The sequence below is a fragment of the Rattus norvegicus genome, chromosome 5, assembly GCF_036323735.1.
Source record: "Rattus norvegicus strain BN/NHsdMcwi chromosome 5, GRCr8, whole genome shotgun sequence".
Classification (NCBI taxonomy): Eukaryota; Metazoa; Chordata; class Mammalia; order Rodentia; family Muridae; genus Rattus; species Rattus norvegicus.
In genome coordinates this window covers 130285198-130310275 of record NC_086023.1, presented here as the reverse complement: position 1 = coordinate 130310275, position 25078 = coordinate 130285198, and the positions used below count along the sequence as shown (strand labels likewise).

General features: G+C 43.6%; 1 protein-coding gene across 11 annotated transcripts in view; it reads left to right on the top strand.

Annotated features, from left to right (window-relative positions):
• The window catches only part of Elavl4 (ELAV like RNA binding protein 4), a 143689-nt gene extending 118831 nt beyond the window's left edge, over positions 1 to 24858 (top strand). For 4 of the 11 annotated variants that reach the window (XM_063288154.1, XM_039110515.2, XM_063288155.1 and 1 more), the window contains exons 3-7: positions 2308 to 2411; positions 15383 to 15536; positions 17004 to 17229; positions 18850 to 18888; positions 21948 to 24858. In XM_063288154.1, the coding sequence (XP_063144224.1) occupies positions 2308 to 2411; positions 15383 to 15536; positions 17004 to 17229; positions 18850 to 18888; positions 21948 to 22275 (851 nt within the window). In that variant the 3' untranslated portion in view covers positions 22276 to 24858. Of the gene's footprint in view, positions 1 to 2307; positions 2412 to 15382; positions 15537 to 17003; positions 17230 to 18849; positions 18889 to 21905 lie in introns of all 11 variants that reach the window. The other 7 variants (XM_006238593.5, XM_006238591.5, XM_006238594.5 and 4 more) reach the window with 2 other exon arrangements.
• Positions 24859 to 25078: the final 220 nt, after the last annotated feature.

The following is a 25078-nucleotide window of genomic DNA, read 5'->3' as shown; positions in this document are numbered from 1 at the left end:
TTTTACAAAGAAAGATAGTACAATGGAAACATACACCATACATGTACTTCATGATCATGAAGAATACAGAAATTTTCCAGGATGATCAGGTCTACTGTTAGCAGTTAACCAGAGAAGGTCTTATGTGTTTTATATTCTATTTTAATTTTGTGCAAATTATATTGGGTTAGAAAATGACCCATTCAACTGGTTTCCTAGAACTCCCACAGCAGGTTGGTCATAACATAATTGCTTTAAAATGTTCTTTAGAAGCAGTTCAACTTAGTACATGACTAGTTTTTAAAGTGATTATAGGAATATTATATATGCAGGATAAATATGACTGAGAAATTTGCATGATGAAATGGATTTAATTAGGTGAATTTAGTTAGGCTTGATGAGGTGGAGACAAATTTAGGATAGATTATATTTTTAAACCAATGAAATTAGTCTCTTGTATTTTTGTATTTGCAAAATGGCATTTCTGAGAACATGTGGCAGCATCTTGTAATAAAACCCTCTCTCTCTCTCTCCCTCTCTCTCTCACAGACACAGACATGCACAGAGAGAGAGAGAGAGAGAGAGAGAGAGAGAGAGAGAGAGAGAGAGAGAGAGCAGAAAGACAGAGACGGAGACAGAGACAGAGAGAGACCAAACTTACAGAATAAAACAAAGAGCAAAGGGTTGCAGGGTCACGGCAGCTGAAGTGTGCCCCCTGCCTCACAGTCTCTCCTCATTCATAGGTCACCATCTCTGGGTGGTGATGAGCCTAGCGAAATTTGCCTCTGTCTTTCCAGTTCAACAGAAGACGGGTTTCCATTTGATGAGCAAATGTCATTGAGTTCCCTCTCTGTTCTCTCTGCTTCTGTCCTAATACAATAGAAAAAGATACCCATTTTCTGATCCAGAACCCAAATTGTTTTCCCAGGTTCCCTCCTACAACCAACACAAACACAGACATTTACCAGCAAAACAGAAGCTGCTGGAAACAGTTTTTGGCTGTTGAAATGGGCTCCTGTCACCGGGATGTGGCAGGCTTTTGCTCTATTATCCCCAGCCCTGGCCCCAGTACGCTAAAGAGAGCTTTATGTAATCAGTCTTCCCTGACGCATGACACCCTGTCATTTCCCTTCCCTCCGGCTCTGCTGCCACCCACAAATCAATAACATAGCCCGAGAAGTTCAAGCTGGTTTTGCAGCCACCACAAGTGCTGTGTTTCTTAAAGAGTATGTCAGAAAATGTAAAGTTTCCTAATGATATTTCTGGCTGATGACACATGGCAGAGCTGATGGACTATTTATAATCAGTGGCACGATCGCAAGTACATTATTTTTATTTCACTTAGGGGGGAGCCCTGTCACTTGCTACCTCTTTGAAGACAAGTTGATATCATCTCTGCCTAAAGTAGCTGAGTCCTCTTTGCGGAGTGCGTTTGCGCTCTCCCCTTTGTGTGTTAGGAGCGTCTCCATTCTTTCTGAAAGAAACCCTTGCCCTTCCTTTTCTTTATTGTTCTTTGGCACCCGGGATGATGAGGGCAAAGAATGATTTGTAGCAACTGCTCTAAATTCTGGCCATGCCTGCATCCTTCACTAAAACTGTCTCCGGTCCTCTCTGCTCAGATCCGGCTATACCCCCTGAGTATGGGTGTGGCTGGCATGACCAAGACAATAGACACAGCTACTGAGTCTGGTGCTTGTCCCAGTTTTACAGGACTGAGCTCCTATGGTCTAGGCAATATACTTGGTAGGCATCTTATGTGCCTTATCCCACTAAACTCTCTCAGAGTCTGCCAGAGGTAAGTGCTGTTATCTCCAGAGAAGAGATCTGGGAGAAATGGATGGTAAATGACTTCTCTCCAAAATAAGCCAAATGACCAGGACTCTACACAAGTCTCTTGACAAACTGTGCATGCCGTCTTTCTACTCCCCGGTACTGGATCTTCCTGGTCACGCTGCCTGCCCCTGTATCTATCGAGTGTGACTATTCAAGGGCATTTACTATATTTAGTTTGGATGATGAGAGCCCCTATGAGTTCAAAGCCCCATACCCAGAATAAGAATTGTTGGGAGGGGTTGGAAACCTCTTATCCTAGGGTGAACCCTAATGAAAATAAATCCTAGACCAGAGGAGGGTTTTAACACAGGGCAGTGGGAAGTGTGGCCTCTACAGAGATATTGAGCTCTCTCTCTTTCCCTCCCTCTCTCTCTCTTCCTCCTCCTCTCCCTCCTCCTCCTCCCCCTCCTCCTCCTTCTCTCTCTCTCTCTCTTCCTCCTCTCTCTCTCTCTCCCTCTCTCTCTTTCTGTCTCTCTTTTTTTAATATTTCCACAGGACAGAGTTTAGGGTATGGATTTGTTAACTATATTGATCCAAAGGATGCAGAGAAAGCCATCAACACTTTAAATGGACTCAGACTCCAGACCAAAACCATAAAGGTAAGAGTCGATATACTGACTTCCAGTTCACGGGGCCCTGGTAATATTTTAATCTGTGGGTCTAACAAGCGTGTGGGATCCAGAAGCGTTATTCTTTATTTACTCAAAGAACAGTCACTGTCCACTCTGTTAAAGTAAGGGACATGAGCCATTAGTAAAATTGGGGTCAAGAGTGGAGGGAAGGGACCTTGACATCTCTGATCCAGAAGTCAGGTGTTGGGTCAGGGACTCAAGGCTCTATAAAGACGGCCTGCCAGCCTGACTCTGCACAAACGGCCAGGAGCAAGCTGAAGGAAGAAACTGAGGCAGGAAAGCTGTCCCAGGTATGAAGTGTGGCCCTAAGTTGGGGTAATGGGTCATGAGGAGGATGGGGAATAGACAGATCCAAGTCAGGAGACCTCGTGCCCGGAGTGGCAGCGAGACTTTTACTTAAGGGTTATTTGGAACCTTCCATTGGAGAATGGGAGGGGGACCGTCAACTGTAAACAAACACAGTGCCAAAAGACCAGCCGCTCCAGTTAAACGGATGTAAATAGAGTAAAGGGACAACAAAAATAGTAATCGAACAGTCTAAAAATAATTAGGAAACATCTCAAGAGTCACTGCTGTAAGCCAGAATCAGTAACCTAGAGGCAGCTCTTCCAGGAAGGTAGCTCACTGGGGCTGGACCGCAACTCTCTCCTTTTAGACTTCATGTATGGAGGACGCTGCCGCCTTGGGCATCCGGTGGTCGCCTCCTGGATGAAGCTGCCTGCTCCTCACCTCCCATCCCCGTCTTCCCCCACCTCCAGGCAGCATCCTGTTTAGGGGCAGCTGCCAGGCGATTAATGAGTCCCATCCTTCATAGCCTATTAAACCGCAGGGAAGTGTCTCCTGGGCGCTCTTATCCTCATGACAGCAGGTCTGACGCAAAGTAGGACAAAAGAGAAACCTCTCCCAGAATGGAAATCTATAGATGGCACCAGCTCTCCGCATCGGAAAACACAAAACTAGAACTTTTTAGTTCAGCAAAACTACTTTTCTGACATCCAGGCTAACAAGAGAGACGAGCAGTGTAAGATAATCTTCGCTGGAAGGGAATAAAAACAACAACAGAACCTTTCTCTTTTTGGAACACATTACATGATTATTTTCCTTTTTTAAGCAGCTTTATTTTTGTAATTGTGTTTAGATTATTTCTTAAAAATTATATATATATATATATATATATATATATATATATATATATTGCTTTCTCTGACCTCCTACTGTCTGTGTCGTACACAACGACCCTGGAATAAGCCTGATTTAGGCTGCCTCGACAAGGCTTAGAGTCAGTTCCTAAGATTCTCTAAGGGGGAAATAAAGGTTGTTTAATTATGGCGTAGTCCTCAGAGAGGCAGAAAGATTAATTTCTTTCAAAAGAAAAACACGTATTTTCATACTTTAAGTCAGGAAAAGTGTTTTTGTCTCCTGACTCTGACGAGACCCTGTCCCATTGAGAGCTGTTTGAGGGATGGATGGATGGATGGATTGATTGTGTGTGTGTGTGTGTGTGTGTGTGTGAGAGAGAGAGAGAGAGAGAGAGAGAGAGAGAGAGAGAGAGAGAGATCCAGTTCAGCATTAGAATGTCAAATGTTTATTTTTAACCTGGTCTGACATGCTGACCTTGAACTGAGAAAGGTACTTTTCTATCCTCTGAAGCTTTTGAAAACTAAACCTTTTCCCACAGCTCAGGATCAAATCACCAGCCATCAGTTCACCATTTATTTTTCTAAAGTCTTCTGTAAGATCCCTGTGGTTTCCCCCAAAGACTGATGGGGCCCATGTTTTCTAGTATCAGAATGGTCCCCGTACCCCACCACACAGTCAGATGCTCTATCTAAATGGATCTGTGAGACAAGGAACGTTGATTATTTTCTTTCTGTGAAGCGCTCTGCTTCCTTCCCTGATCTGGATCCTTCTCTGCATCCTCCCACCTAGCCCAGGCTCCCCCTGCATCAAACGCCGCTGACACATTTGCACCCAGCGGAAATGTGGGCTCCTAAGTCATTGTAGGATTCAGAATGCATGATACTACTGCTGAATCAATAATTTCCATTCTCTTCTACAAATGAAAATTTAATGTGCAAACCTAGGGATTTGAGCCCTTTCATTAAAGCAGTTTATTTGCCATACAAAAAAATTAAGTTTGACTGATAGGTTCCTTTATTAACTTTTCTTCCCATTCCTAAAGGGACACAGTGTTTAAGGTAAAGATCATATTAAATAGAAGAAAAAGAAAGAAACCCCTTTATGTGTGCTGTTAATAGTCTCATCATTTATTAATTTCTTAAAATTGCTTTTTTTTCCCCTTTCAGGCCACTGTTTACTTCTGCTTCCATTTGCTTTGATAACTGGCATGAGATTTCTCTCTTTACTCTTGACTCCCAGAAAGAATAGATAGCTTGTCAATCCGGAAACAAAGACAGACAGCAAGACAAACAATAAGCCACACATGTCATCTCTGGAAGCGTGCATTGCAGAGATCTTGGGACCGTCTGGCACAAGTTGACAGGCTTGGTCAAGTGTGGGCTCAGGGGCTCATTGTCACATTTCTGATAACCCAGAAAATAGCACTTTAGGTGTGATATACAAAAATATTAGTGCCAGAAAGTCAAGAATTAACCCCTAAACAGTAAAGGCTAATGATTAAGTGCCAGACTCAGGGATATTTTAGTGATGGGAGCTAGCATAGGGTAAAGAGGGCTGTACTCTTCTGATGATGATGGTGGTGGTGGTGCTGCTGGTACTGGTGAGGTTGATGATGGTGATGATGGTGGTGATAGTGGTGATGATGTGGTGGTGGTGATGGTGATGATGGTGGTGAGGTTGATGATGGTGATGGTGGTGGTGATAATGGTGAGGTTGATGATGGTGATGATGGTGGTGATGGTGGTGATAGTGGTGGTGATGATGGTGATAATGACGGTGATAGTATGACAGCGGTGATTCTGAAGGTGTTCAATTCAGATCTCCAGTTGTTCAATAGCACCAGAAATCTAAACACCCTTTGTGTCAGATCTCTCAATTTTTACAGGCCAGAAACAAAAAACAAAAAATAGCGTATAAAGGAAAACCAAGCTGAAGGCAATAGTTGACCTTCAGGTATCAGTCTTTTACCTCCAACCCTGAGATTTTAAAATGACATCAGTGCTCTTGGCAGATATCAGTGAACTTACCCCATTTCCTAGCTACCAGTGGAAGGCGTCCACGAAGATACTTCCCCGTCAGCAGAAAAGGCCATTTTCCTTTTATTAAAGAGGCTGTGTATAAAGGGAGCACACACACACTGAAGGCATCTGAAAAGCTTAGACAGAGGAAGGGCATGATGTGTGAATGACCCCTGCAGCGAGTAGCTGTGAATGGGAACTTCCTGAAGGGGAAAGAAATCTACCTGGAGACCGGGTCTATGAGACCAGTACCCTGCCTAGAGCCACACAGTTGTGAGTTTAGCGTGTACAGGAGCCAGAGGGGAAATGAGAGCAAACAACGCTAACACTAGCTTACTTTGAGTGTTTGCCTTGTGCCCAATAGGATTCTAATCTTTCTAAACGCATGTTACCATTTAATCTTTGAACTGTCCTGGGAGTTATGTGCGTTATGCACATCAGCTCTGTTTCTAAAATTAACCCTGTAGGAAGACGCTGTTGTCGTCCTTTTGCTGATGAGGAAACTGAGGCCCGAAGAAGTTCAGGAGACAGACCTAGGATCACACAGTGGGTAAATGACAGTTGGAGTATTTTTAAAAAGCTTTAAAAATAATTCTCTGGCAATGGGTCCTGAGTGTTGGAATGTCAAGCTGCCTGTTTGCCTAGCAGCATGTGAGCCTTGGGAGCGTGTGTGGGTGGACGGTTTGGCTCCGCGCACACAAGGGTTAATTCCCTGGCGTGATAAGAAGATATAAAAAGCAAATAAATGAACCATGTGGCTCTCCCAGGTTCTTCATAGATGGACTTATGGTTCAGAACATTTGCCATTAACTTGGAGACACACTGGACTTTAAATAACTTCTTCTCCAGTCCTTGCTTTCTAGGCCTAAGGACTTCCATTTAAGTGAACCACAGACTGCAATGGCCTGGAAATTCTCCACCCAAGTGTTTCATGGGCCATAGAGTGGTATGGACCATGGGCTTGCTACAGGGGAGATGGTTTACCTCACCTAGGGCCTGGGGTGCTATTTGTTCTTTTTTCTATTTTTTTTCACTTATCTCCAACAAGACTCTGATAATATCCCAAGACTGAGGTAATAGGCTGTGGGCCCTCAGAATGATCCATCCCCTGGTACTCCTTGACAACTGGTGCCCATCCTAGCTGACTGTGAAAGAGCACCTTCTGAATTTACCCTGTCACTTTGGCCTCTCACTAAGAAATGCTCAATTGAATCCGGCTACTTTTGCTTCTGCTCCTTGTCACATTAATTAAGAGCAAACAAAACGGGGGTTGAGTGGGATGTTGATCCAGCTCTGAGGAGACTAAGGCAGAGAGATTATTATGAGTTCAAGGCTTCATAGCCAAACGGGAAGGACACAAGGAGCAGAGAGAGAGGGACAAGGAAGAAAGAAAGGGTCTGCAAGACAGTCGTAGTCCAAACAGGCGTTGGGTTGATACTCAGCTTTCTCTGAGAGTCTCGCAGGGTGCTGCAGTAGGGTTTATCAGCCTTAGATTCTGACTAATAACTGTTAAGAGGTTTGTGTTTGGTGGGAGTTTTTTTTCATGCATAAAATAGAAAGAACATGTGTGTGTATGTGTGTGTCTGTATGTGGGGTTTTTCTTCATTGAATTATATGTTTATAAATGACTTTATGTCTTATACAATTACATGAAGCTTTATTCAAATGATAAAAGTACAAGCTGAAATAATAAAAAACCATTTCTAGAGCACAGCTCTTGTGCAAACTTGGGTGTGAGCAATCTCGGCACCCGGGGTTCACTCAGCTGAAGGGGTTGCCTCTGCCACTCTGAGTGAACCCCTGAGAGCTGCAGTTGTGGGAAGTAAGAAAGGTGCCTTATCACTAGGCAGCAGCCCAGGTCTTCAGAGAGCTCAACCAGGGAAGAGGCTGCTGGGGGAGAGAGCTCCTCAGAAGGAACCTCCCTTCTTCTCTGGGGAGGAAGTGGGCTAGATCTTCTGCCTCTCCTGTAAAGATGCTGCTTAATAATTTCAACGTTTATTCCTTATTCACCTAATCGCACTAGCACTGCCTCTGGGGATCTCTCCACATTTGAGCTTTGCAGGTTCCCATTCACTTCACCAGCTCCTCTCTCTTGCCAGGGGTCATGGGCAGCAGTGCCTCCTCCCTCTCTGCTTCTTCAGCTCTCCACCTGCCTTGCTGAAGGCCTCCATTCCGCTGAGGCGTCTTTTCTTTGCACTCGGCACAAGCAATTATTTCTCCTATCACGGCTCTTAATGCTTCCCGGAGAGTTAGCAGATCATTTTTTTTGCTGACGGATATCACCCCACCCAGAAATAATAGCCTGCCTCCCTCTATCTTGTTAATAACCAAAAGGCACTACCACCCCCATCAAAGCTGTATCTCAGCGAGTGCAGGAGCCCTTGGCTGCCAAGGTCAGCCAAGGTGCTGGGTCACTGAATCCCCAATGAAAAGACCAGAGACACTCCACTGAAACCAGAGACGCCCAGGCAGACTGTCCACCCCACCCCCACCTCTGCTGCTCTTTAGTGACAGAACGCATTTGACTGCTCTGGTTTCAGGTGCCTGGTTAACTTTCTTTTGAATGAGTTATTTTGAATACATACAGATGTAGGAATAGAGGGGATTGGGAATAGAAATGGTTCTGCCTTCTCAGCCCACTGAACTTGATACCATCCCAGCATCTTCAAGCGTTCTCTGGGTCCTGGGTCTAAATTACAAAAGAAAACTGGTCAGGTGCAAGGTAGAAGCACATTCAAGTTTTCAGAAAGGCTTGGGTGGGGTTTTGAGGGCATTTGTAAGTGTAAAAGAAGCAAATAGTGTCATGTGAGCTTCTAAAAAAAATCACACATATACACAGTCCAGGCATGAGGGTTGGGATGATATCTCCACATTAGAAGAAAGGGTGGACCACCTTGCCCCAAGGCTTCCATTTTCATCCCCCTGGTTTAAAGAGTCCTGACATTTGAGTGTTGCCCAAAGGTGAGTAACAAAGATGGATAGCGGGCTGTGCACTCACATGTCTACCCCGAAACGCTACGGTTCCATTCTCCCTGAAAACAAATTGCAGTGAGGCTAAGGCATTATTTCAACCTTTTATTTAATGTGGCTAGGAAGGAAGCCTTCACAACCACCAGTACAGAAATACAGAATAGGAAAGAACCCTTCGTCATCAGAGCCATTGAAATGGAACCTTCCCGGATGATCTTCCGGCATGAATTCTGACTGGATGAGCCTGTGTGCCCTCCAAGCCCTGAGATGCTACAGCTCAGCATCGTTTCTGGGCCCGATGCTGCCCAGTTCAATGAAGCAGGCACTAGCTCCACATGGAGTTAAGTAGTCTAGTTCCTTGGTCACATTCAGACTGTCGGAAGTACTCAGTAACTGTGCAGCAGTAGTAACTATCATTGGACATTATGGGCATCGAATGTCTTCCTGATCCCAGAAAGTTCTGTGAAATGATGTTGGCCTAGGACATCTCCAGCCCTGAGGACTAAAGAAACAGTTCTACATAGCACTCATGAGGCCGGGGGTAATGCGACTTGTCCGTAATGGACTGTAGCGCACCTAGCCCTCCTTGAGTCTCCCCTTTTTCTCCATTCAAAAGAACTCTTGATAGTCAAGCCCCAGCTCTGCTGAAAAACTATATGGGATGACCTTGGGCACCACGTTCCTTCTCCAAATCTATGTCCTCTCTGGAAGATGGTTCTTTCCACATCTAATAGTGTAATAAAATATTACAGCACGGCCATTCCAACTTGGTACCTTCCCAAGAACAGTGACTGTTTGTGCCAAGAATGTAACTTTTATTTCACTGTCCAGGTTGGTGTGGCCCAGTGGAAAGATCCCAGAACTTTGAGTCATATTCGAGTTTGTCTTAGTTCAGCTACATGACCTTGGCAAAGTACTTTATCTCACTGCACCAGAATCTATCATCTGGAAGGTGGAAATAATGGTTTTTCGTGTGTAGGCAACCATGGCTTGCAGCAAGAGCTCAGCAGATGCTCCCAGGAATAAAGATGAGTAGGTTTACCCCTAAGGTTAGTGACAAAGGCCCGGAGCAGGAGTGGGCAGATCCCTTCCTCTATCCACCTGCTCTGGAGATGCATTAAAAGGGAGTGGATCTGACTCTTACTAAGGCACAGACAACAGAGTCAGAAGCCCTGTACGGTAGGAAGGAGTGTTGAGTTTCCAGATGGCTACAACACTCCTACCAGGCTCCCGTGAAGCAGGAGGCAGGAGCTGCGATTGAGTGGAGAGGAAGCTGGAGCTCCACGTCTGGCAATGTCTTCTTCCCCTAATCACGACAAGAAATCTCTTTCACATCTCGCCCGATTAGAGGACCCAGTCAAACATAAAGAGCCCTGTTCTAAGTGTGCACCTCTGACAATCTAATGCTTTATTTTTTTTTTCTGGTTGTGAGGCTATCCTTTAATGGCTAAGCTCCACCCCAGTCTGATAGATTTTTTTTTCCAAAAGGCAGTTTCAAGGCACATGAATATATCATCACAACTTTCCTAAAAAGACATACGGGGCCTCTTGGGTTTCAGATACTACAGGCCTGCTGTGTTTCAGATGCACTCGTGATAACCTTAGATACGCCCCAACTCTACGGTCCTTTCCATTTGCGTCAGCTCCTGGGAAAGCATCTGAAATCCACTCACTAAAGTGAATTACACATTTAGTTTCAATTGAGCTCCTGCCCTAGTAAGGCTTTGAAACTAGATGGAAAGTGAGTGTGGCAGGATCATTGCAGTGTGTAACCTGATGGGGAAGGAGAGGTGTGTTAGGGACAGATGACTGTGATGGGGGATAGGGCATGATAGCTGTGACCATGGAGACAGACACTTCCGTAGCAGTCTTGAAAAGGATTGCCATGTATACCCAGGCCTCGTGGAGGATATGGCTAGGCCTAGAAGGGAACCAGGAATTCATTTTTTGCCACCAGGATAATCAAACACAAAGAACAAAGGTGTGGAGGTAGAAACTTTCAATACAGAGCCAAGCTTCCTGGGCCTGGTTCTTTGTCTGAACTGAAGCATAAGGGTGCATGTGGAGGTCAGCAGGAGATGAGGTTGGGCCAGCTGCCAGGGCCAGATGCTCTGAATGCCCAGGTGAAGTATTCGGACTTCTATCACAAGGTGTTTAAGACACATTGGAGAGTTCTGGGGTGGGGTGGGGGGAATCAAACTGCACCTGAGATGTTACCTTGAGGCTTTATCCTCAGTATTTTTTTTTAGAATGGTCTGTATCAGGTGACAGGTGCTGAGAGGAGCATAAAGAATAGAGCCACAAAAGCAGACACCTGGCCTGTTTGTGAGGAGGGCTGAGTCCACAAGGCACAGAGGTAAACCAGTCCTCACAGTCAAAGCTGTGGTTTCCAGGAGCCAGCTGGCTGCTTTCTGTTCTCCCTGCTCCCACAGGTGGAATTATGGGTCCCTGGGAGGACTAGCTCATAGAAGCCCTGGCAGCCCCAGAGTCTGCTCTCTGCTGCCTTTCTCCTGGTTTTTTTAGAATGAATGTTCCCTGGGGACCTGCCTGCTCTGGGGAGTTTGTATTCACTCAGAGAATAGGGTGTTACAACAGGCTGGGGGAAAATCTGTAGCTTGATCTTCAAATAATGACGGAAGCTGTGCGTGTCTCCTCTGCTAGGCTAGCAGGCCTGCATGTCAGAGACTGTTGTAGACATTTCTGCTCCCCAGAGTCTAGTTTACATACCAGCCATATCAAAGTCACGGTTAATTGAGCACTTACTTTGGGACAGTCTTTGTGCCAAGGAATCTTACATGCAAGTGGATCTTCTAGAGGTCTTCTGAGCTCTGTTGCTCAAGAGATGTCTCTCAGGTACAAAGTCACATATCTGGAGAGGAAACAGAACTCATATCTAAAGCTCTTAACCTCTGTGTCTTTTTTCTACTCTCTATTGGGATCTCAATTTCAGTAAAAGTAACGTAAGTATACACTTTGGAGTAACATTTCAAAATGCAGTTACCTAACACTCTGACTAGCACCTGTTGATGATGGAGGTTCATAAGAACAGAAAAGATGTTCCTGAGGTCTCAAAGAAGAGCCTTGTAGCAGCCAGTGATGCCCGGGGTAGTGTAGGATCTTCATGTAAATGTAAGCTTCTTGTTCTCAGAAACGTCTATCTTGTGTGGCCCTTGACCCCAGATTTTCAAGACCACTTCTAGCACCTAGGCTCCTAAGTTTGTTGCTATCGTGTCCTTTTATAGTGGATGCGGGGACTACAAACTCACAGGAAGAGAGATCTGGGGCGTGTGGAAATGCTGAAAATCTCTGTCAAGATTGTGTGTGAAGTCTGCAGTTCAGTCACCTGCCTTTGGGCCACCCTCACACAAAAGAGGAGTGGCTTCTTCACTCACAGCTTTGTCTAGAACAAAAGCTGAGCTGACCTAGAAATGCCAATCTTCTCATCAGAGACCCTGGATGAATGAACTGAGCAAGATCCTGAGGGTTCTCCCAGAGCACTGTCTGTAGCGTTGGGCGCTCTGAACTCTAAGCCGCCAGCTCAGGAGGGGCAACGGGACACCAGTACAGACTTTCTGCAGGGGCTGAAGGTTAACATTCGCTGGACATGTCTCAGGCTAGCAGAGGGCCTGACATTGGCAGGCCTTCTGCTGGAGTTTAACAAATGTTTGAGGGAAGTTGAACTTTTTAGGTCTGAGGGTGAGCATTTAGATGCAAGACTGAGCAAATCATTCCCCTAGCACTCTTGCCTGGTCTTTCCCTCAGAGGTTCCTTGCACAAAGGGCAAAAAGCTGTGTCTCTAAATAGAAGAGGAAAACTAAACGGGGATAGAACATCCCAGATGCTGCTCCCTGTCAGCCGACCTGAAGGGGACCCACAACTGCCCTATACCCGAGTCCATCTCTGGGGCTGTAATTCTCTCCAGCTCAGCTGAGATTCTGCCTCAAGATCACCTTTGGGAGAAATAGTTTTGATCGTGACATTGACTGTCCAGTGCCAACTCCCTTTGTCCAAGAATCTGCCTCAACATGCTGCTTTCTGGACCCCAGATTTAGCTGCCCCAAACCGGCAGATAACATCTTTTGTATGTGCTGTGCAGCTGTTGAACAGTAGACTATACACTGCCAGGCACTGTACAACCCTTGACCTTCCTTATCTCATTTGTCCTCACAGCAGAAGGCTGTTACCAAACCATTTCCTCGTCATCTTACCACCAATCTCATTACAGCTCCATCATCTCCTGGTTCTTCTAGACGTCAACGTACCCCTCTCCTGTGTTTAAGTCACGCTAAGTAACATACTGCCTTGGCATGGCACACATCTTGTGACTTTGTGACAGTGAGTCACTGTGTTTTCTCATTCGTTCTCCCACTCACCCCACGTTTATTTAGAAAATCCTGACGTACCTGCTATCTGTTGAAGGTGAACAAGATGCCTGGTCTGTGCTGTGTTCCCACCACAGAGAGTTGATCTTCCAGAAGTGATTGCTGAGAAAGGTGATATCTCATTTTGAAACAAACTCCCCTTGGTCCTTCCGACCTCAGACACTAGAGAGTAAGAAGCCCATCCCTTAGTTCTTCACTTGGTGAGGGCACAAACTATGATTACGGGTGCTTGGCTCAGTGACTTTAGTGGAGAAACCACACTGCAGTTAACCCAGAAGAACCACAGACGCCAGCATCCTTCACCATGAGCTCTGGGTATTCATTCATTTCTGTCAGCATGTTCTGTGCTCCCTGCAGGTTTCAGGCTCTGTTCTGAGAGGTGGAGCCACAGATATTAAAAGACTCATATTCGCACCCCTCAAGAAAACCATAAGACTGGGTGGGGAGTTAAGGTCAGAACAAGAACACCGCTAAAGAGGCTCTCAGGGTGAGGCAATTGCAGACAGAGAAAACTTCCCAGAGAAGGTGGCATTGAACTAAGCCCTTACAAGAGTGAGATCTGGCCTCTTTCCCCTGAGTAAAAAGGCATGCAGTGGGGGAGGTTGAACTTTGAGGGAACACAAAGCTATTCAGATAACATCAGTAATCGGCAAGGTGAGACTGCTAAGCCTTATTACTGTGGACAGATTTCTTCCTTCCTACCATAGTCCCTCCTGAATGAAAAACAGTTCTGCTATGTTGAAACTGTTCTAGCCCCTCAGAAAACATGGGGTAGGAGCACTCTCTGTGGAGTAGAGTCCTGCCTAGACAGTTACATGGGTCTCTTGATCCTTCAGTTCCCCACCATAGAGAGGCCACTATGTCTCTCTGCCAAGCACTGGGACAGTGTGGCATGTGCAGAGGCCCCCAGGCCACCCATGATTTTCTACAAGATGTAGATACTGAAGGCAGCTGCCTGGCTCCATCAGTGAGAGGAGGCTAACGACGCAGATTAGTCATTCACATCATTTTCTGTTGAGTCAACATCTATATTTAGGTATAGAACTCATAAAGGGACCTAGTGTCTCTGTCATAGAAAGGGGCACTGCGCCTGCCATGAGTAAGGGGTCTGCCCATCCTTCATCCTCTTTCTGCGCTTGTTGTCTTGGTCTGAGGATGTCACAAACAAGGCCAGCTTTGTAGCTCAACGTTTAGCTCTTAATATCCATATTGTGCGCCCCTATGTTTATGTGTACGCCATCATCACACACGCAAGGCTATACCCACACTCTCACCCTAATGGATTTAGTGGGTCTTCTGAATCCGTGGTATAGATTAAATAAAACTGCCAGCTGAGAATGCTAAGGCATCGAGACCCCTTCCTCTCCACCGTTGTCAGACGTACTCTGAAATGACCGCTTTCAGCATCCGTTCTGAGCCATAACCACCCCAGAAATAGCTTTAGCCAGAACATGCTTTTGTTAGACTAGCTGTAAATTATATTTCAAATGTCTGATGTTGTTGTCTTAAAAAAATAAATAAATAAATAAGTGGAAGTCTAAAATTAATGACTGCTGGGGTTTGCTCTGCTTATGTGTACTGCTGAAGATTTGGCTTCTTACAGATGGAATCTCAGATCTGTTTACAACTCTGTGTTAGCTTTTTGGGGAGGAAAAAAACAGCAGTTGGGAGATCTGGGAGGACAAATTTACAAAGTCAAGCTTATTATAAGCGCCGCGGAAGCTCTCTTTTCTCTCCCACTGTCCTTCCCCTCCTTCTTGTCTACCGTGCCCCCATTCTGTTTGTTGTGGTTCTATCTGCCCTGCCTCGAAGTTAGAGGTGACTGGTCCTTGCAGATGTGACAACAAGGTCACATATCGAGTCTAACAAGCAGATGTTCATTCAACCCCATTTCACCAGCACTTTGTCATTCAGCGAGAGCAGACCTCAAGGGAACAGATTGGAGCAACACAAAGGATGGGACATTAAAAAAAAAAATCTTACAGAGAACCTGATTGCTTTTATGCTTTGGATAGGGGGTGGGGGTGGGGAAGATGGCACAGAGAGAAATGTGCACAGCAGAATTTCAGGGGCTTTTTCTTGGTTTATTCAAAGTTTATTATGTGTTGGATACAGTAAATCATCTATACTCCCACATCCAGGAGGTAAATCTTCAGAACTTCATGCGTGGGTAGTTCTGCATTTAACAGCTGCCATGCAGAAGCTATTTTGTTCTGCACTTAGAGACCCTTATCTGTGCGTTTGTTTTAAGTTCTGTCGACGACTCTCCTTTTGTTCATCTCTTGTTGTTCTCCTGTTCTTACTGTTTCTTATACAAGAACCATGGGTCCTGAGGACAGACAAGGGACTGTCATCCTGGTTGTTACCTCTGTCTCTTCTCTAAGGATGAGTGCCTGTCATGCATTTAGCATCTCTTACCTTCTCCTAGGTGTCGTACGCCCGTCCGAGCTCGGCCTCAATCAGGGATGCTAACCTGTACGTTAGTGGCCTTCCCAAGACCATGACCCAGAAGGAGCTGGAGCAGCTTTTCTCTCAGTACGGTCGCATCATCACCTCACGCATCCTGGTTGATCAAGTCACAGGTTAAGTGTTTCCTTGTCGTTGATGTCCCTGTACATCTGTGCCCTCTTACCTACAGAAGTAGGTGCATGGTTGTTGAAGTTGAGTTTATAACTGGAACAGGAAGCTTTCTGACACTTGTACATAGACTGCCTGAATGAGCCATCTTGAGAAGCCAGGGTCTCCACAGCTAAACTACTTGGCGGAGTTGTAAATGAAGATGTGGGTATCAAGTTGAGAGTGGGATTCTGTGGCCTTCAAAGTTTCTCTCGGCCCTCAAGCTGTGTGTGAAACTAACTATATGTACAGCTCTAGCTCCAGACCACAGCAGGGCAGAGCTAGAGGGGACTTCAAGCTGCCTTAGTCTACACCTGGAGTAATCGTCTGAACGAGGAAGCCAGCCTTCCCACTAGCTAGTCAACTGTAAAGAGGTACACCAAGTTTCTAGTGCTAGGGTTCTTTGTCCATAAGAAAAAAACCCAACCAGCATCTCGGAAAGAGATGTAAGGTAGCTTGGACTGCACTATTCGTTATGCTGTCCTTTGTCTATGCCTGATTTGATGCCGATTTGAGATGCTTACTATTTGATTCATGCTGCCATCTCCCATTGGTGTTGACTGCCTCAAACACTGTACAGAGAGACACTCCGAACCAAGGAAAAGGAGACAGAGAACCTACCGACTCCAGTGTGGCAGATACTTGCTAGGGACTGTCCAGTGTCCCATGAGAGCTCAGAAGAAGGTGTACTGTCCCTGGCGATAGTTGTTGGAAAGGCTCCGTGGTGGAGGCAATTTTGGAACAGGGCTTTGGAACTGAACAGGGCGGTGTCCTGGCAAGAAGGAAGGGATAGAGCAGTCTAGATGCAGAAGGTGGTGTATCACAAGGTAGAATGTTGAGAACGAACGCGGCTTGTTCAATGCAGGTCAGTGTGGCCGATATGAGTTTCAAGAGGAGATTTGAAGCCAGGTTGCCAAAGGCAACAACTGCTATCTGGATTTTTTCTGCATGTAGCAAAGACTCTGGGAAAGGTAATTTGTAGGTTTTATTTGTTTCTGTTTAAGCGGAAAAAAAATAAGTGTCGGGTATAAAGTACATCATTCAAAGAATTCGAAAGAAGCACAGACTATGTACCTAAAGGGTGCAGTGTGCGGTCAGAGGTTGCTTTTCAAATAAATGATAGTTCCAGTATGTGATATATAAAGCACTCTGCAGAGCTAGACAGTGTTGGGTGGTTATTTACAATAGCTAAGGTGGATGGGAACTGGGCAGGGCAGCCATGAAGGCCTGGAGGGAAACACCCATGTGCTTTCTGCATTGGGGACATGCGCCCAGAGCTATGCTGGTAGAAATGCACACTTGCATTTTGGTGAGTGACAAAGATTCAGGGAGCTGACCTCACAGGTGACTTGAGTGGCTGTAAAATAGCCACAGGGCACTTCCCAGTGATACATTTGTTCACTCTTTACAAATGTTCTTTTTCCTTTCCCCAGGAGTCTCTAGAGGGGTGGGATTCATCCGCTTTGATAAGAGGATTGAGGCAGAAGAAGCCATCAAAGGGCTGAATGGCCAGAAGCCCAGCGGTGCTACAGAACCGATTACTGTGAAGTTTGCCAACAACCCCAGCCAGAAGTCCAGCCAGGCCCTGCTCTCCCAGCTGTACCAGTCCCCCAACAGGCGATACCCTGGCCCTCTCCACCACCAGGCTCAAAGATTCAGGTAGGCACCTGCAGAGGAAGGACCGTACTTACCCACTACACACACACCAGTATGGATGACCCATGGGCCAGGGAGCCCATAGTCTGAAGGGCAGAACAGGGCACACTGCCTCTGCCCCACCCAAGCTATCACTGCATGAGGCTTCCCCAGAGCATCCTTTTCCACATCTATAAAATCAAACAATCAGACTAGATGTACTTCCTGGCCCTCTACCGGCCTGTCCCTGTGACTATGTTTTAAACTTGAGGTCCACTGGTATAAACAAAATCTCTGTATTTAGCCAGACAAGAAGAGTCTGCTTCTATGGAGTTAATCATTAAGATGTAGCCATATGCAGCAGCTAAGGCAGGGTAGACCCAGAGGTGTCTTGCCAGCCGTGGCTTGTTCTCACCTCTTTTCCTAAGTAATTCTGTTGGAATCCAGGGGAGGAGAGTCTCTTTAATATTAACTTTACTCTCTTGAGTCACATACCCTGGGAAGAAGAAAAGGAAGATTCATCTATACCCTTACTAGTGTTTCTTTGGAGACTCAATGTCACCCAGTCCCCGGTGCGATGAACAAGTTCACTGTGGGACATTTCTGGAAGGCGGGTTTTTCCCAGGCCAGCAGTTAGACTCTAGCCAGCCTCTGTCGTTCAGGGGAGACACATGGCCTTGACCTCCCCTTAGTAAATTCTAAGTGATGACTTTACTCTGCCCACGAAGCAACTTCCCTTTAATGAAAGGCGTTACTAGTTGTCAAACCTCACATGAGAAAATAGGTCCTTCTCTCTGTAATAGTAACCGCCCATCTGGCTGAGGGAAGAAATTGGCCCCTTCACGTATCCTCTGATGCCCCATGACTCTGAATGGTTAACAATGTCAGAAAGGACCCAAGCCTTGTAATTTCTATCTTGTGTGAAAGCGCATGTAGTGTTTATGTAAGAAGCCTTTACAGCAGGCTCCTGATGGTGGAAACTATGGTTACTACTGCCCCATAATGTGAATAGCTTGTCCCCAAGGAAGGAATTTGAGGAAGATTATCACATAATGACATTTTGCTGGGAGGTGCTTTGAGGGTATAAATGGTAAACTATTTGGGAGGGATTGTTTGTTTGTTTGTTGTTTTTTTAAAATCTTAGCTCCCAAAATCACCCTGCCTTCCAAACTGTGTTGTGTGGCCATATTTAGTTAAAGCAGCTAGACTAACAGAAAAGGTCGGTTTCGTATGTGTAGTCTGTAAGGATGTATTGTTGACCTGGAACAGAGACCTTTGCCCACAAGCTTAGTTGTAATAAAAGGTAAACAATGTGAGAACATCACCAGCTTTAACAGTTTCTCAAGTAACATAAACGGAAATTCGAACAAATTTTCTGGGGTAGGGGAACGCTGAATGAATTCAGACCTTAGAAGAAAACAGGGTTCATTAGACACCTGCTTTAGGCTCTAGCATTGACCTCATCATGAATTACTTGCCATTGGAAACAGGAAAAGAGAGAACTGCCCATGGAGAGTCTCCTGAGCAGTGGGGAAAGTTGTCGAGCTTTTCTTCTTTGAAAATGGAGCATTCTTATTAATAGTTCCATTGAGTGATCTTGCCATCTGCGAGGCATTAACCCAGAGACCCTCCTTCTCTTTGCAGGCTGGACAATTTGCTTAATATGGCCTATGGCGTAAAGAGGTAATTAAAACTCCACAGATTGCCAGATGTCCGTGTTGGCACAGACTGGGGCTAGAATTTTTTTTTAATTCACTAACTTTACTTATTTTTTTCTTAATTTTTCCTTTTTCCTCCACCAGCATGTCAAATTCCTAATTTTAATTTTGAACCTTGGTTGATTTTGTTTCTTTTGGGGCACACAAAAATGTATGTATTTTTCTTTTTTCTTTTTCTTTTTTCTTTTCCTTTTTCTTTTTTTCTTTTTCTTTTTCTTTTTTTTTTCTTTTTTTCTTTTTTTTTTTTTTGCAGGTGGGCTTTCCCGATGGTTCAGGTGCCACAGCTGCCAAGTCCTGGGTGATCTGATCTAGTCCTGTGTGCCTTCCCTTGAGGAGAAAACCCTGACTTTTCTGGCTGATTTTGCAAACTTGCCAAGCACCTGTCTTACATTTCTTACCACGATTCAGTTGAAGAGGGCAAATCCCAGCAAATCAAAATTAGAATATTTTGCTAATCATGGCTGACAATCTTGTGATTTTTCAGTAAGAAAAAAAATAGATTTTTTTTAACTATAAGCCCTGGCCAAATCATGAATTAATACATGGACGGCTTCTTTGGCTCTCACCCCACCTCTGTGCATTTCCAGCACATCGTGAGAATGAAGTGTATCTGTGTGCACCTCAACCAAGGGCTTCTTTTATTACAGGTTTCAGGTGTTATTATAAGTATTCTCTCAGTTATATGGGGGGGCTTACATTTAAGTTTTCTTACATTAAAGAATATTAAAGATTATTAAAGAATAAAGAGCTCCCTTTTTATGAGGCTGGGGACTGAAAAAGGCCCAAGGATTTGAGAGTTTCTGAATGTAATCAAAGGCTTTCCAAGCCTAAACTGAAATAGAGTCTTGGAAGTTAGGTGGGTTATGTCACTATGTCTGTGACGTTCCCATATGTGACCTGAGAGGCTCCACAGGGCTGCCAGGGACATAGATAGCCTCCTCATATTCTTCCTTGGTAGAGATGTGCTCCTTAATACCCTTTCATCAGTTTAGGGAAAGGGATGTGGTCTTAAATAGCCACCAGCACATTCCCAACCTTCTCCAGGTCTTTCACCACTTGGCTATGCATGGTAAGTACCCTGACTGGGAGCTAGCACACAGGGAAGGGAGTAAATTGACTGCAGCTTCACTAGCAGCGAGAGCAGCAGCCTCTTAAATCTCAATCCCAGCTCTGGTGTTGCTTCCTATGACTTACCGCCACATGGCCAACTCTGCTTGCCTATTCCCAGATGCACTGCACCTTTCTAGCTCTACTCCATACCTTGGCTGCTCTTTTAACTTCAGTCCAGATGCTATGTGGAAATGGTTGTAACACACCCGAGACTAGGAACAACTGTCCATGTGTGGCCACATCATCCAGTGTCCAATCCAGCCCAGCCCAGCCCAACCCAGCCTAATCAAGCATAGCCAGCACTAGTGGATAACAAGAGTCTCCTTTATATTAAATCAAGACTTGGGTGTGGCCTCCATCCTAGCTTAGTGTTCCAGGTAATTGTCACTAACTTGAGTGGCAGTCCTACTTAAAGCCCCTCTACTGGCCCTGATCTTGGCCTTCTAATAAGTACTTAGTTGCTTTTTGCACACAAATGGAAAGATGTCAGGCTGAAGGAGAAATCGTTTATAAGTCAGTCTTTAAAAATACTACAAATAACAATGAAGTCATTTTACCCCTTTAGGATCTGCACCAAAAATAGTTTTGTTTTTGTTTTATTGTTAGTTTTTTTAAGCAAAAGGGAAACCTGGTTTGTTGAATAGTAGCAAAAAAAAAAAATCTGCTGAGTTGTTCTGCTCAGCATATCTTTAGATTATTTTCTAAATTCTAGTTAAATGTGAAATTTTAATGACTTCTAAACCTCCAAGAGTGTCTGTTTACTTTTTAAAATAATCATAACGTGCACTTTGTCCCATACCCCCATCTATTTTGGACTTCCTCTTCTCCCATCCCCTCCCCCTCACCCCTCAAAAAATTCAACCAAATGGAAAGCAGTCTGGTCAGCAGTCAATCGGTCAAAGTTCAGGGTGAAACAAAATATTGCCAGTACTGTTCTGCCATAGACTCTGGTATCCTGTTTCTTCCATCACAAATGCCACGTGGGTTTATTTTATCAGATAGTGAGTAAAATCTGAAGGGTCTTTTTTATTCTTTTCAATTCTAAACAAACAAAGATGACATTTCTAACCTAATGCAGTAGTCGCACCAAAACAAAGAGTATTTTTATGGTGTTCTAATGCATAGCAATTCAAAAATTATAACTGCACAAACTACTTGAGGCCTCGTTCCAATGATGCTCAGAAATGGATTTGAGATGATATCGGATCAAGGAGTAGTGCATCTGTTATCACTGCTCCGGTTCTATGGGGGAACCCTCATGAATAAATGCTAAATGGAACACCAGCCACCCATCTGGTTAATAACAAGATACCTCCTCATGTATTTACAACCTCAGTAACACCAAGAGGTCTCTGACAGACGTACGTGGAGGGGCTGTGCTGATGGTACAACCGAGCACTTCTAGGACCATCCCTTAATGTAACAGAGTAACATTTTCCAAGCACTGACATCAAAATTGTCATTCACTCAATCAATAAACATGTATTTTTTTCTATGGGTCACTGTGTCTGTGAGAGCCTGTATACACTCCACTGAATGAATAAACCCAGCATTAGAGTGGATGGAACCAGAGTCCCTTCCCCGAGAACTCACAGTCTATGGCCGGGTAGGTTCAGGGTGGGACAATGTACAAACATAGGCTGTGTTAGAACTGTGTAAAGCCTTGATCTGGGGGCCTCTCGTGGTTTTAGACAATGACTTGGTCATTCTCTTGGCGTGTACGTACCTTAGCTGTCTAACTTGTCACAGGAAATATCACAGATGTTAGCTTTTGCATTTTGGTTTTGAAACCCTGAAGACTCTCCTGCAAACACTCACTCAGCCCTTTGCCCCGTGTCTGTGTCTGTGCATCTCTGTGTCATCCATGGTCAGACTGATGTCTGGACCAGTCCCCCCTTCTGCTTGTCCCCCCAGGTTCTCCCCAATCACCATTGACGGGATGACAAGTCTTGTGGGAATGAACATCCCTGGTCACACAGGGACAGGCTGGTGCATCTTCGTCTATAACCTGTCCCCTGATTCTGATGAGAGTGTCCTCTGGCAGCTCTTTGGCCCCTTTGGCGCAGTGAACAACGTCAAGGTCATCCGTGACTTCAACACCAACAAATGCAAGGGATTCGGCTTTGTCACCATGACCAACTACGATGAGGCAGCCATGGCCATCGCCAGCCTCAATGGTTACCGCCTGGGAGACAGAGTGTTGCAAGTTTCCTTTAAAACCAACAAAGCCCACAAGTCCTGAATTTCTCACCCTTACTTATTAAAAAATATATATAAATATATACGAACAAAACATGCGCGCACACACATACACAAAAGAGAGAGACAAACTTTCCAAGGCTTATATTCAACCATGGACTTTATAAGCCCGCGTTGCCTAAGTATTAAAACATTGGATTATCCTGAGGTGTACCAGGAAAGGATTTTATAATGCTTAGAAAAAAAGAAAAAAAAAACAAAAAAAATACCTTTGATGCATTGAATGTTCTTTCATAGCTGTCGTTGTTGAATATAATATACATAGATAGCAATGTGCAGGGATTTTTACCCAGCCAGCTAACTTTACTACCTTCCTTGAAGGTGGGTCTTTTTAAGATGACCATTCGCTCATTTGAAGAAGAAAAACAAAAAACACAAAAAAATAACAATTTTTACAAAGTAATGGAATTCAAAGGAAGAAAAAAAAGATTTTTCTTTTTTGCCAAAATGTTGATCCAATCAGATTGGTTAAAAACACCCCCACACAAATTAAAGAGGAATAATAAAAATTGCAAAAATTAAAAAAAAACTTTTGCAAATTTTTTTATTTTTCCTTTTTTCTTTTATATCATGTGAACTAAAACAGTCTTCTGTTAGGGGACGGGGAAAGGGGGTACCTGATGACATTAACAATTTAATAACATTAACATTGTTGCCAAAGAGGTGGTCTCTTTGCTGAAAATGGGTTTCAAGAAAAATCTATTTTTATAAAATATAAAGAATTTTTACAAGAGAATCTGGATTTGAGAAAAAATATTTTGACTGGCTAATTTAGGGGAAATTGACAACTTTGTCGCGTTCATACTGCACTGGTAACTTTTTAGAGATCAAGATGTGTGTTTTAAACTGGATTCGTAGACTGTTTTTTGAAGGATGGGCTATAAACAGATGATCTTCATATCTTTTCATAGCATGTAATAATAATAAAAAATATTAATTGCTAGGGGAAAGGAGTGTTCGTTCTACCCAGGGTACCACAGTTCCCCACAGTCAAAACCCAAAAGCAAGGAGATGAGTTGAAAGACAGTTTTTCTTTAAGTCATCAGTATGGGATGTCAGCAGAACAAAAATTAAAAAGATTCATTTTCCTTTTAATCTAAAACTTCCTTAGTTTGAGCAGTAGGTGCTACAAAATTATTTACATATCTTAGTATCATAGTTAAATGTAAACGTGTTTAGGAGAGGAAAAAAAAAGATACATTTGCTTTACATTCATTAAGCAATTTTCTAATTCACTTTGTAGCCCATGCTGATAAAATTGGGCTGTGTGGGTACATTTGAAACACTGTTTATGTTGCTTGAAACACTTATTTATTTAATTGCAGATGTGATGATGCCTATGGCCAAGATCAAATATAGCTAGATTGGCTAGACTACTTGTTTGTTTACTTAAACTTTGGGAAGAAGCATATTATTGTGTCCTTCTGTTGTGTGTGTATGTGTATATATAATATAAATATATATATAAAGTTATTTTTTCTTTGGTTAATTTATTATAAGTTGTAACACTTGGCTAGTTTTGTTTGTATATGTCTTAAAATGTTTTCTTATGATATTTAAGTGACAGTTAAAGAGGTATCAAGGTAACTTGTGTAGAACTATTGTTTGATATATTGTCATGTTTGTTGTGAATATTTTTTCTTACTGCACAGTAGAAAATTTTAAAAAAAATACTGGGTCTTTATTTTAATGTAATTCAGATTGGGGAAAACTAAACAGAGCTAAGGGAACAAAAGGACTGTGGGAGCAAACTCCCACATCCAGTGCACTGATCATTTTAGTACGTTTGTGCTTTGTACGGTTATATATTTAAAACAAAAATAAAACAAAAAAAAATCCAAGAGTTCATGCTCTTCCCTGGGTAATAGAAACAGTTACTCGCTATGCATAATCTAGTTGATAGTAAAATTTGCTATTGCTTTTCTTGTCTTGTTATATAAAATCTTTTCAATACAAGTTTAGTCTTAATGGTAATAAAACGTTATGGTTATTTATAACTTGTGCTTATTTTGTGCATTTTTTCCCATGCTGAACCCACTAAGTGCATGTAGACAGGACTGTTGTTTGCACACTGAAGAGGCAAACTTTGTAGTAGTCGTTGTAGTGGTAGACAGATAACGGAAACCGAGGCTGCATCATAGACTACTCCTTTAAATTTTTTTTCTATTTTTTTTCCTCTTTTCGGTTTTTGGAGAAAAATAAAAACACCAGATTTCAGTTCAGAGAACACTCGTTCAACATTCAGGGAAACCTTTATATGTCACCTGCTATGAATGAATGCAGTTTGCTGGCAAAGTTCTGATGCATTTGCTTAGCATTCATGGGAAAGGCATGCCAAAATCTCTTCTCTATGATGTGTTCAATCTGGGGGAAAAAAAAGGAAAAAAAATCTTAGGACCAGGCAGTTGTATACTTTAGTTACAAATGAATGACTTCATGTTAATCTTGCTAGTTTAGATGATTTCTGAGGGAAAGTATTGTAAATGTTTTTTTTTCATAATCTTGTTGTGTTTGAATTATTTGTACTTTATCTGTCCAGACAATAAATGAAAGTGTGTAGAATGAATTTGAGCTTCCCAAATTTTTAAATGTGTTTATGTAAATTTTTTTCTATAGTATATGCAGAGTTCCCTGATATTCTCTCCTTACATTAAAAAAAAAAAAGGAATAGAGTAAAGTTCTGTTTTGCAACTTAGCCCGGTCTGTCAAAGTTTACTCAGTATTTAGAAGTCATTGCCCTAATTCTATGCTACTTGGAAGTGTGGTCCCCAACAAGCAGTACCCTT